The 12429-nt window shown below is 47.0% G+C and overlaps 1 protein-coding gene across 1 annotated transcript in view; it reads left to right on the plus strand.

Annotated features, from left to right (window-relative positions):
* The window catches only part of DHX8 (DEAH-box helicase 8), a 182970-nt gene that overhangs the window by 41030 nt on the left and 129511 nt on the right, over positions 1–12429 (plus strand). Inside the window, exons 10-12 of the mRNA XM_082271508.1 lie at positions 930–1027; positions 1139–1286; positions 2440–2621. Of these exons, the coding sequence (XP_082127634.1) occupies positions 930–1027; positions 1139–1286; positions 2440–2621 (428 nt within the window). The remainder of the gene's footprint in view (positions 1–929; positions 1028–1138; positions 1287–2439; positions 2622–12429) is intronic.

The following is a 12429-nucleotide window of genomic DNA, read 5'->3' on the forward strand; positions in this document are numbered from 1 at the left end:
TATTGCAACAATCTCCATTTTATTCTCCAGGGTCTCTGGAAAAAAAAAATATAATGTTTGGGGGCTCGAAGTAATTTTCTAGCAAAACATACTGATTAAACTTGTAAACAAGTAGTGTCTGAAATAAGCCTTGTCCTTAAGTGGTTAATACAGTAATGGGACTTAAAATATATCTAAAATCAACATTTTTGTTTTAGATTTCGATAGAGTAGTTAAGACTTAAAACTGCTATTTGTTTCTTTTAAGCTGTCTGTGTCACATGGGGTGTAGAGAAATCCTCTGTTATCACCAAAACGGGTGTCCCCACTGGAAGAGGTCACCTTACATCCTGTTTTAGTGACCACCATAACCTTTCAGATCTCATCACTTTCTCTCCCAGTGACAGTGGTCACTAGGACAAGTAGAGGGAGCGACCCTTCCCGGCAAGGAAACAAACAGGGTTTTAAAAAGTCTGTTCATGTTGTCCAAAACATTTGAAAAAAATCCAGTTGTCAACTCTATTTTCTTAAATATTACTTAGATTTGCTAACCATAGTATACAGTATATTGCCAGCACACCAACTGATCTTTGAGAAATTGTCCAAACCTTTATTCAGATCACATCACACAAGTGAGTTGTAAAGTTTCAACTTGAGACACTTTGGGCCACACAGGTCCCCTTCGTCAGGCACGTGATCACAATTCTGTGAGCATCTACGGTAAATAAACATTCAGTTTTCTCAAAGACCCATTGTGCTTGCAATATATACTTTGGTCCCTGATGTTACTGGGTCCCAGCTGGTAGTTGCCACTGTATATGTATACTTTTGGCTATTTTCAGGAGCATTTGCAATGGGAAACTTGCACAGGATTTTAGATTTGTTAAAGTACAACTCTTCACTAAATTCTTCCCATGCGTTAAATGTTTGCACCTGTTTTGTGTTGATCAGATGAGGATCTTGAAATTGAATTGGTGGAAGAGGAGCCCCCATTCCTTAGAGGACATACGAAACAGAGCATGGACATGAGCCCCATCAAAATAGTGAAGGTAAAGATGCATTACATAATTTTCATAGTTTTTGTTAAATAAGATGTTGCTAACTGCACAGCATTGATTACAATCCACTTGTTCATAAAATCATTTTACTTTTTTTTGCAGAACCCTGATGGTTCTCTTTCTCAAGCAGCCATGATGCAGAGTGCTTTAGCTAAAGAAAGAAGGGAAGTAAAACAAGCACAAAGGGAAGCTGAAATGGATTCTATCCCCATGGGACTGAACAAACATTGGGTGGACCCCTTGCCTGATGGTGGGTTTTCTGTTCTGCGTGCTTAATGGTATCATTGTAACTTAGAAAAAATAAAATTGATAATTTGAACAATTGCCTCCTTATTATATGATTTGGTTTCAGTTAAAGTGTTACTAAACCCACAACAGTAAAATTAGTCTGTATATGCAGTAAAGCATGCTGGTTATACTCACTGTGGAATGTAAGGGGTTAATCCTTTGCATTGTGTAGAAAAGGCTGTTTGATCCTGGCTTATACGGTCCTCTCCTCCTTCCACTGACTCCTAATTATTTCCTGATAGAGTGTGTGGAATCGGGCTGCACATGCTCAGTTTGGTGTGTATTACTAAAGATGTGTTTTTTTTTTTGGGGGGGGGGGGTGCATTTGACCAGCACAGAGCCAATCAGCACTGTCCACACAGAGGGTCAGGGGTCTTGCAATCTCATAGGTCACAGAGAAAGAGATGTACACCGCTCAGGCAGTTTGGAACTTCACAGCCAGCCTTGGGTGCAGGACCTCGGATCGCCACCACAGACAGGATACAAGAGAAATGGCACCAGGCAATGGCTCACGATGAAAAGCTTTATTGAACAAGGATGCAAGGTACAGCAAAATGGATGGTAGACATGTTTCACACGACTCGCAGCGTGCTTGTTCACTACCTAGTCATATGAAACATGTCTACCATCAATTTTGCTGTACCTTGCATCCTTGTTCAATAAAGCCTTTCATCGTGAGCTATTGCTTGGTGTGCAGCCATTCCTCTTGTATCCAATCTCATAGGTCAGTCAGAAAACTCCTCCTACACGCTTTAACCAGTGCTTGGCTGGACACTGATAGAAGTCACAAGACTGCTCTAACTGCTGATGAGAAAAGGTATTTAGCAGTTTATATTTAGTAAAATAATTGCATTTCCATTTTCTGTGTACTGTGGGAGACCAGATATAGTGAATGCAGGGTCCTGGGTTTAGTAACAGCAATGAAAGTGAAATCTGAAGTTGTGACTCTGTTCTATTACAACCGGCAAGGAGCTGTTTATTTGGAAAATGGTAGAGGGAGCCATGCTTTTCTATAGTTTCCCTCCCGCTGCTCTATTTTCTGTTGAAAAATTGGATTGTGTCTTTGGTTATCTTTAACATCTGCGTTGCATACAATTTTGTGTTTTCTTTCACAGTTGACGGCCGACAGATTGCTGCTAACATGAGAGGTATTGGAATGATGCCGAATGATATTCCAGAGTGGAAAAAGCATGCATTTGGTGGCAACAAGGCTTCTTATGGAAAGAAGACTCAGATGTCAATTATTGAACAGAGAGAGAGTCTCCCCATTTACAAGCTGAAAGACCAGTTGGTGCAGGTAAAAAGTCATAGTAGGCTATAATGTTTCTCTGTTTCTTTCATGTTTTTGATAAATGATGATCTTTGGGTACAGGGCACTAGACAAGCTATTACTCTGTAAAGACTCCCTACCTTTTTCTGTTATTAGTCCCTTGGTGCTGTAAATGGCCCTGCTAGAAGGTATTCTAGACCTGGTGCTTCAAAATGTATGTAAACTCAAACAAATAATTATCTTCAATTTTTCTGTGTTAAATAGACCATGGAAAATGTTTTATTATATCAGTTTGAAAAAAAAAAAAAAAACTGTTGGTCTTGTCCAGAAATTTAGAGCTATCCTGTGTCTTCTATACACTTCCGTATTATCCCAAAATCCCTCCTGGTTCTGATCATAGACTACAGAATAACTAGCCTTTATGTTGTGGAGATCTAACAGTGGGTGTGGTTGAGTAGTTTAGCATCTTAGTTTAGATGTCTCTACAGCATTGGACCATCCTACTGGATGGTCTTCCGATTTCGATGCCCTGGTAGTAGCGTATAACAACCATTAGGAAGAACCCAGAAGTCTAGCTGCTGAAAGAAAGGTAGATCAGATCCTGTGTTTGGGCAGACAATGTTTCAGCCTTCTCTTCCATGTGCACTCTAGGCATGAACTATTGGTAGGCAGACTTCCTCAGCCAGCAGCACCTGGACGCATGGCAGTCTTCCCTACACCTGGAGAGGTGGTCCATGTCCAGTGCTGTTGGTAAGGTATGCAGGATATTGGCCTCCAGGTTCAAGAGCAAAGTGGACAGGTTTTTTTCAGGTGCAGGAATCCTCGAGCAGAAACTGTGGATGCCCTTCTGGCTCGGTGGAAACCAAACACCCCGATCCATGTCTTTCCACCGCCAGAAAGCTTTTCCCTGTCTCCCTTCTAGCTTGTCAATCCATTCACCTGTGACTCCGTTGGATCTAAATCTGGTTCTCTTTGAACTTCATAACTGCAGCACCTTATAATCATAAACTATTTAATGACATGTCCCCTTTTGAAAAAAAAAAAAATATATATAATGCAGTTTTTTGCTGGCAAAAAAATGTGCATTTATTATTTTTTTTTGTTTTTCCTAAGGACACCGTGGGTACAGTGTCAGGTTTCTCAGACTTTCAGAAAAAGTGTCTGCCCACACCTTTGATACAGGCAGATAGTTACTTGAGAGCAGGAAGATCAACGCTTCCCATTATCGTCGTCGTTCAAGCTGTCAGCCGCATTGGCTGATGGTATTTGTAGTATATTCAATCACAGGAAACTGAATGATGCAGGCAGGGCCCTGCATGGCTGTGCTGGTTTAAAATTGTGACAGCAGGTGTGGGGAGAGGATCCAAAAAATAAGGTGTAACCACCCTTCTCCTGCGCTTGGTATCCAGGCGCCTTGATCACACACTTCACGGGACTGACAACTGGCTTCTCAGATGGCTAAAGTCTTGCTGCCCTTATCGGACTGGGGTAGTCCACCGATACTAAAAGCAAAAAGAACAAAAAAGGGCGCACCGACCTAGCGCATTATCCTCAATAAAAGGCTTTATTTAAATGACATAAAAAATGGCTACTCACAGACGTAGATAAAAGTAAAGCATATCAAGCTGGATTGCTCAAAAGTCCGTGTTTTAGTCCATATAATCGTCCATGATGAGATGACTGACGCGTTTCGAGGCCTAGCCTCTTCCTCAGAGCCACTGAGGATCCCCTGGCCATTGTCACAGGAAGAGGGGGGACCAGGGGGAGAGTGGTTGCATACTGAACATGTTACAAGTTACACCCTAAATATGAGTGTAACATTTTCAGAGAGATGAACTTAGCCTTTGCACCCATTGGAGACCTTTCTCTCTATGCTCGCCTACAAGGGAGTGTTTGTTGTAGCCATCACCTCTGCAAGGGAGGTTTTTGAACTGGTGGGCCTTATTCTACAAGGAACCATTTCTGGTTCCGCATAGGGACAACGTGGTGTTGGGGCCCAGGACTTTTCCTGCCAAAAGTAGTTTCAGCCCTCCACCTCAATCAGGACATTGTTCTTCCATTCATTTGTTTGTTTGGCTTCAGTTCACCAAAAGGAAATTTTATTCAGTTATCTGGCTGTAGTTTTGGCCTGTGAGAGTCTTATCTTTCAGCTACTGCTTGTTTCAGGAAGACTTATACCTTTTTTACGTAATCCCCCAATGTACCCTGTAAGGGTGTACCAGCTTCTAGATGCACCATCTCTAGATGGTTTAGGCAGACCATTGTCCCAGTTTATGGTCTATAGCAGGGATATGCAAACTGTGGTCCTCAAGCTGTTGCAGAAATAAAAGTCCCATGAGGCATAGCAAGATTGTCAGCCACAAGCATGAGGCCCAGAGGCATGATGGGACTTTCAGTTTTGCAACAGCTGGAGGGCCACAGTTTGCATATTCCTGGTCTATAGGATTGGGTTCCGTATTTTCCTGTAAATGTGGACTGTTAGATCCTTGAGTGATTCTTGGATTTTCCAGCATCAAGCAACTGTTTTACCAGATTTGCAAGGCTGTTAAATGGACATCTGTTCCACCTATTCTCTATCATCTACCGGGTGGACGTTGCTACCTCATCTGATGCCAGATTGAGGTGTAAAGTCTTTCATGTGGGTCTCTGAGCTGAAGGCAGACCCTGGTTCTCTGTTTGTTTGGCCTGTTAGCATTTCTTTGCCCCGTTTGTTGAACCCCTTGTTCAACCTCTTGTGATCATGGTGTCAGTATTTTTCTACAAAACGGAGACATGCTAGTAGTAGGAGGGGGTCATCTGGGGCTGGTCTACAGTTTTGTTTTTTTTTCTTTGACAGTGAAAGACTGTCCTATAATCGACTCCAAGAAAAGGATTGCAAAAGTACTTATTCCCTTAATGATGCAGACTGCTTAGGGCTTTAAGTGTTCTATGGTGTGGTCTTTGTTTAACGAAGGAGATCTTTCTCACGAATTTCACAGGTCATGGGACCAGACTCTCTTCTTCTGGCACTCCCCTCAACCTCCCCCCTTAACCTACCACCTTGGAAGTAATGGTTATTTCTCTATCGCTCATTGACAGACGTAGTCCTCGGTGATTCAACACCCTCGGGTTATGCTGCCCTCTACAGGAGTAGGACTAGACAGGAAAGAAAACGTTCTGGCCACACCCTAGGGGCAGTCCCAGAGGGTATATCCTCTCACTTCCTGCTCTAGCAAATCAGTTTTTTTCTGTCTAGTTAGGAGTAAGGACCTAGATACCTTGCTGGGATCTTCGGTCCTGGCAGGATTTTGTTCTTAGAAAAGATTTTTTAGACAGCTTTTTTTTCTCCAGTGTTCCTGTGAGATCTTCAAGCAAGAAAGCTGAACTGGGCGACGTGCTGGATGTTGAGATCCAGTGGTCACCCCAGTTCAGCCTACGAGCACGTGCAGGCCATAGCTCCGCGCTGGGTCGGCCGCGACATAGTCCCACTGGACGGGGACTGACCCTGCGAGTTAAACTTCTCGCTAAAACGCCAAAGACCATGAGTCACGGCGTCCGTATTGGTCGACAGCCCTCCTACCTCGGTGGAGAGGGGTACTGTCAGGAGTTGGCGCCCGCCTGGTTCCGGTATGGTGAGTAGTATGTTCCCCCTTTCCCCCTGACGGGTCTTGTGGTGAACGCGGGCCCCTCTCTGTAATGGTAAGGATGGGTTCCCCTCTATCCTATAACATGCCACAGATCCCCCTAATTGAGTGTGATTTTTGTGTACAAGAAGCCAGGAGGCTTGGTTTGGGAGCTGACAATCTAATTGTAAAAATGTGAAAATGATTGTAGTCAGTGGCAGTACTAGAACTTTACTGTGATAGTATAAGGTATCCTACCTGTCAGAAGCCACAGGGCGATGTCTATACATGTATACTGCATTCCAGATCATTCCTCCAGCTAAGCAGATGCCTCCCGACTGCCACGGACCCCATACGGCCCGCCAGGGTCCGGTACCGCCGACCACGCTGACCACCATGAGGGTGAAGGGTTGTGAGGCCGAGATCCTTCTGCAGACATGCCGCTATTCTGTGCAGGCCGCCGCCATTGTCTGGTAGATCGCACGAGGCCGCCATTTTGGTGTAGCCTCGTGTCTCCAGCATGGGGGCGGCCATGTTTGATGCGACTCAAACACCTCATGGAGCCAGGGGGAGGCGCCGGCAGGCGTGTTAAGGGGCGGAGCCGCCTCCTTTACCCAGGAAATCGGGCCAAAGACTTCCTGTCTGTAACAAGACAAGCACTGAGCAAGCTGATAACTTCTGTGCATCAGGGATGAGCCTTGGGGTCTCTCTCTCTCTCTCTCTCTCTCTCTCTCTCTCTCTCTCTCTCTCTCTCTCTCTCTCTCTCTCTCTCTGGGGTCCAAAAAGGCAGGTAACACTGAGGGGCGCTGTTGCGACTGGGGGACACAAAAAAAAAAAAAAGTTTTTTACTTTGTCATTTTTTGTCGCTGGCAAGTGTCTTGTATAATCATTGACCCTGCCGCATAGGTATCCCCACCTGATCCCCTCAAGGTGGCCGCAGGACCCTCCAGTACCCCACTTGTTTTTAATGCATTATCGGCAGTTTTGGAGTCTTTGGTATCCCAGGTGGAGGTGGCCTGTCAGGGACGGGGGTCAAGTAGCGACCCCCGCCTACCCCTATTGTTTATCAGATACTTCAGGGGCTGTTGTCTCAGGTAATATCTCCTCAGCAGTGAGGAGCACGTTTCTGCCTCCGCCATAGCACAAGAGTGGTGGATGCACTAGTTGTGCCCGTCCGGGAAACCTTTAGTCTTGAGGTTACACCGGCAGAGGTAGCTGAGACTGAGATTCCTTTTTGGTACTTGTTAGCCTACCAAAAGGGCGAAGGATTTTCCTTTACCCAAAGGATTTTCCTTTACCCAAATGGGGTCGTTTTGAAACGAACCCCTGTTATTTCCAAACGCATGGCTAGGTGCTATCCGTTTGAGGAATTCCTCTTTATAGGATAGACGGTACCACCTGCTGTCTTGCCACAGACTGTTAGGATAAAAGGACCTCGTAACAACGAGGACCTTCCTTTTCTGCTCATAAAGAGTTGTTCGTTCCGCGAGGGCGGGCGATAAGGCGAAACCCTCCAAAGCCCATTTAGAGGGGTTTCAAAGGGCGCTGGTCGGCTAAACAAAAAGTCCGGCTCAGCCAAGCCTGAAGATACAGCCTGATGCGCCCCTACCCATCTCTGGGGTGGGGGGGATGTCTTCACCGGTTTCTGGAGGACACAGGATCGAGTTTCGATCACTTCCACCGGTGCGATTCTTCCCTTCTAACATTGAACGGTTTCAGGGGTTCTATTCGAACCTATTCACAATGCCCAGGAAAGAGGGCAAGGTGCGTCCAAATCTGGACTTGGGAAGAAATAGAGTCCATCCGTACAGTGGTGGCCTCCCTGCATCAGGGGGATTTCCTGGCGTCCATAGACATTAGGAGGCCTATCTTTATATCCCCATCATCGCAGGACATCAGCGTTTTTTCGAACTATCTGGGCCTAAGGTTGGATACATTCTGGGCAAGAGTTTCTTCTTGCGGAGAAACTCCAGAAGGTTCAGTCAACAATTCGGATGTTGCTGTCCGTCAATTGGCTGGGACTGATGGTGGCCTTCATAGAGGCAGTACCGTATACCCAGTCTCATACCCGAATTCTCCTGAAGGAGATTCTTTTTTAATGGAATCAGAATTCCGATTCCCTGGACAATCGGATCCGGTTGAGCGAGCGGACCAGGAAGTCTCCGATGCTCAACCAGGGGAAGTAATTTCTTCCGATAGTATCCAGATTACCAATAAGGGTATCGGAACTGAGAGCGATCAGATTTTGTCTGATTTACTGGATCGAGCAGCCCGATTCGGATCCAATCGCATATGGCCTCTTCATCCAGAGTTTTTTCACTAGCTGTCACTTCATTGGGACATCCCGGATGTGGATCTGTTGGCACCTTGGCTTAACAGGAAGGTGCGGAGGTTTGTAGCTCGCGCCGCGATCCTCTAGCGGACGCAGCAGAAACGCTGATCGCCCCGTGGGGGCAGTATCAGCTACGGCATGCCTTCCATCCTCTCAAGTTGCTGCGGGAACTTCTTCGCAGGATAGAGGTGGAGGGAATTCCAGTTATTCTGGAAATTCCGGACTGACCTCGTCGAGCCTGGTACGCCGACTTGGTGAGGCTAGTCGCGGACACTCCTTGGAGACTTCCTCTCAGGGAGGATTTGCGGTCTCAGGGACCGATCTTCCATCTTGCTTTACAGTCGCTGACTTAATGGCCTGGCCATTGAGACCCAGGTACTGAAGGACAAGGGAGTGTCAGCTTCAGTTATTCCTACCTCCAGTTAAAGCAAGGAAAGCGACTTCCAGCACATGGAAGTCTTATATTGCATGGTGTGAATCTATTGGATTTCCCCCACATACCTATTCGGTGACCCGAATTTTGGTCTGTCTGCAACAAGGGGTTGAGCAGAAACTATCCTTGAGCACGATCAAGGGTCAGGTTTTCGGCGTTAGCAATCTTCTTTCAAGAAACCTTTGGCTATTCATTCCTTGGGATCTTAATTTAGTGTGGTCGGTTCTTCAGAAACTTCTCTTTGAAGATATTAGGGAGATTCCCTTGCTTACATTATCCCAGAAGGTGGCCTTCTTGGTGGCCATTACTTCTGCACGCAGGGTGTCAGAACTGGCCGCATTATCTTGTCGTTCCCCATATCTGGTGGTTCATAGGGATAAGGTGGTTCTTCTTCCGAATCCATCCTTCCTTCCTAAAGTGGTTTTCGTAAGACGGACTCACTTTTTGTGATCACGGATAGCCCTTGAAGGGGGTTGCCTGTGTCTGCCGCGACCATAGCTACATGGATCAGTCAGACGGTGGTACAGGCTTATTCTATTAAGGGTCGGAATCCTCCGTTCCCTGTTAGGGCGCACTTCACTCGAGCGCTCAGTACTTCCTGGGCCTATCGCCATCAGGCGTCAGTGGTCCAGGTATGTAAGGCGGCCACCTGGTCGTCGGTACATACCTTTACAAAATTTTATAAGATTGATGTGATGGCATCGGCGGATGCCTCATTTGGCCGCAAGGTTTTGCAGGCCGCAATTTGAGGAGACCGGTGGTCTACCTCGGGGGTTTTTTTCTGTTGAAAAATTTCTGTTGAGTCTCATCATTGAGGATGAGCATTGTAAACTTCTAGTTGGCACCGGTTGGGCCTTCTAGATTGGATTTGATTTCCATTTTCCCACCCCTCATTTGTGGTACTGCTTTGGGACGTCCCGAGGGTGTTGAATCATCGAGGACTACGTCTGTCAATGAGCGATAGAGAAAAATGGATTTTTGTAAAATCTTACCGTAAAATCCTTTTCTCTTAGCTCATTGACAGACGTAGTACCCGCCCCTCTGTTTTTGAGTTGGGTTGGGTTAAATTCTCTAAACACTGCTTTGTGACATAACTGATTTGCAAGAGCAGGAAGTGAGAGGATATACCCTCTGGGACTGCCCCTAGGGTGTGGCCAGAACGTTTTCTTTCCTGTCTAGTCCTACTCCTGTAGAGGGCAGCATAACCCGAGGGTGTTGAATCACCGAGGACTACGTCTGTCAATGAGCTAAGAGAAAAGGATTTTACGGTAAGATTTTACAAAAATCCATTTTTCTCTGTCGCTCATTGACAGATGCAGTCCTCTTGATTAATATCAAATTGGGTTATACTACCCTCTACAGGAGTAGGACACTAGGCAGAAGGAAAACGTTCTGGCCACACCTTAGGGGCAGTCCCAGAGGGTATATCCTCTCTCTCCCTGCTACAAGATGTCAGTTTTTTTTTCTGTCTAGTCAGGAGTAAGGACCTAAGTTCCTTGCTGGGATCTTTGGTCCTGGCAAGATTTTTTTAGAAAAAATTTTTAGGCAGCTTTTTTTCTACAGTTGTTCCTGTGAGATCTTTAAGCAAGTATGCTGAAACCGGGCGACGGGCTGGATGTTGAGATCCAGTGGTCACCCCAGTCAGCCTACGAGCGCGTGCAGGCCCTAGCTCCGCGCTGGGTCGGCCGCGACATAGTCCCACTGGACGGGGACTGACCCTGCGAGTTAAACGTCTCGCCGGGACGCCGACGACCAGTTGGAAACTGAGTCACGGCGTCCGAATTGGTCGACAGCCCCCCCACCTCGGTGGAGAGGGGTTCTGTCAGGAGTTGGCACCCGCCTGTTCCGGTATGGTGAGTAAAATGTTCCCCCTCTCCCCCTGACGGGTTTTTGGGTGGACGCGGGCCCCTCCCTGGGATGATCGGACCCTCATGATCCTGGATCCCACCTCGATCCTATAACGGGTGTCACAGATCCCCCTATTGAGGGTGATTTAGTGAATAAGAACCAGAAGGCTTGGTTTGGGAGCTGACTATCGGAAGTCACTGTATGAGGGGTTCTGTAAAGGGACCATGACTGAAGTCAGTGGCTGGCATTACTGTTAGGATGGCCATGTAAGAAGGTGATAGCATCCTACCTTATACATAAGGTTGCAATACAGGCCGATGCCTGTGCCTGGACTACCGCCATCCTCCCGCAGGCCGCACACCTCCTGCAGGCCTCACAGGCCGATAAACTATCTTCCCCAGGCCGCTGCCATCTTTCCACAGGGGCCGCCATCTTGGCGTAGCCTCGTGTCTCCAGCATGGGGGCGGCCATTTTGGAAGTGACCAGCTACCTTGAGGAGTAGCATGGGAGGCGCCGGAAGGCGTGTAAAGGGGCGGAGCCGCCTCTTTTACCCGGGAAAAGGATCCAAAAGACTTCCTGTCTGTAAGAGACAGCGCTGAGAGCAGGTTGATAGAAACTTCTGTGCATCAGGTGGTGAGCCTTGGGGTCTCTCTCTCTCTCTCTCTCTCTCTCTCTCTCTCTCTCTCTCTCTCTCTCTCTCTCTCTCTCTCTCTCTCTCTCTCTCTCTCTCTGTGGGGTCCAAAGCAGGTAACACTGAGGGGCGCTGTTGCGCTGGGGGATTACAAAAAAAAAAGTTTTTTTTCTTTGCAAATATTTTTTTGTTTGTTTGCTGGCAAGTGTCTTGGATTAATCATGGACCCTGCCACACATGTATCCCCACCTGATCCCCTCGAGGTGGCCGCAGGACCCTCCAGTGCCCCACTTGTGATTGATGCATTATCAGCAGTTTTGGAGTTTGGTATCCCGGGTGGAGGTGGCCTGTCAGGGACGGGGGGCAAGAAAGCGACCCCCGTCTACCCCGATTTCATCTGACACTTCAGATACGGATTCTGAGCTTGTCACTGCAGCTGCAGGTCACTCTGCTGGGGCTGCTGTCTCGGGTACGGTCTCCTCAGACAGTGAGGAGGACGTTTCTGCCTCCGCCATAGCGCAAGAGGAAGCGTTGGTGGACGCACTAGTCATGTCTGTCCGGGAAACCTTAAGTCTTGAGGTTACACCGGCAGAGGTAGCTGACACTGAAATTCCCTTTGGTACCAGCAAGCCTACCAAAATGGCGAAGGTTTTTCCCTTGCCCAAATGTTTTGGTAATCTAATTAAAGAAGAATGGGATCGTCCGAAACGAACCCCTGCTATTTCCAAACGCATTGCTAGGCGCTATTCGTTTGAGGAATCCCTCCTTAAAAAATGGACGATACCACCAGTGGTGGACTCACCGATTTCCAGACTAAATAAAGCCACTGTTATCCCGTTAGAGGACGCTCCGTCCTTTAGGGATCCGGTGGATCGAAAAGTGGAAGCGGAATCCCGCTCCATTTTTTCCCTGATAGGGTCAACAGTTAGGCCAGTGGTTGCCATTGGTTTAGTTTCACAAAAATTGACAGAATGGACCAAATTGTTACG

This window comes from Pelophylax lessonae, assembly GCF_965119305.1.
Source record: "Pelophylax lessonae genome assembly, chromosome: 11".
Classification (NCBI taxonomy): Eukaryota; Metazoa; Chordata; class Amphibia; order Anura; family Ranidae; genus Pelophylax; species Pelophylax lessonae.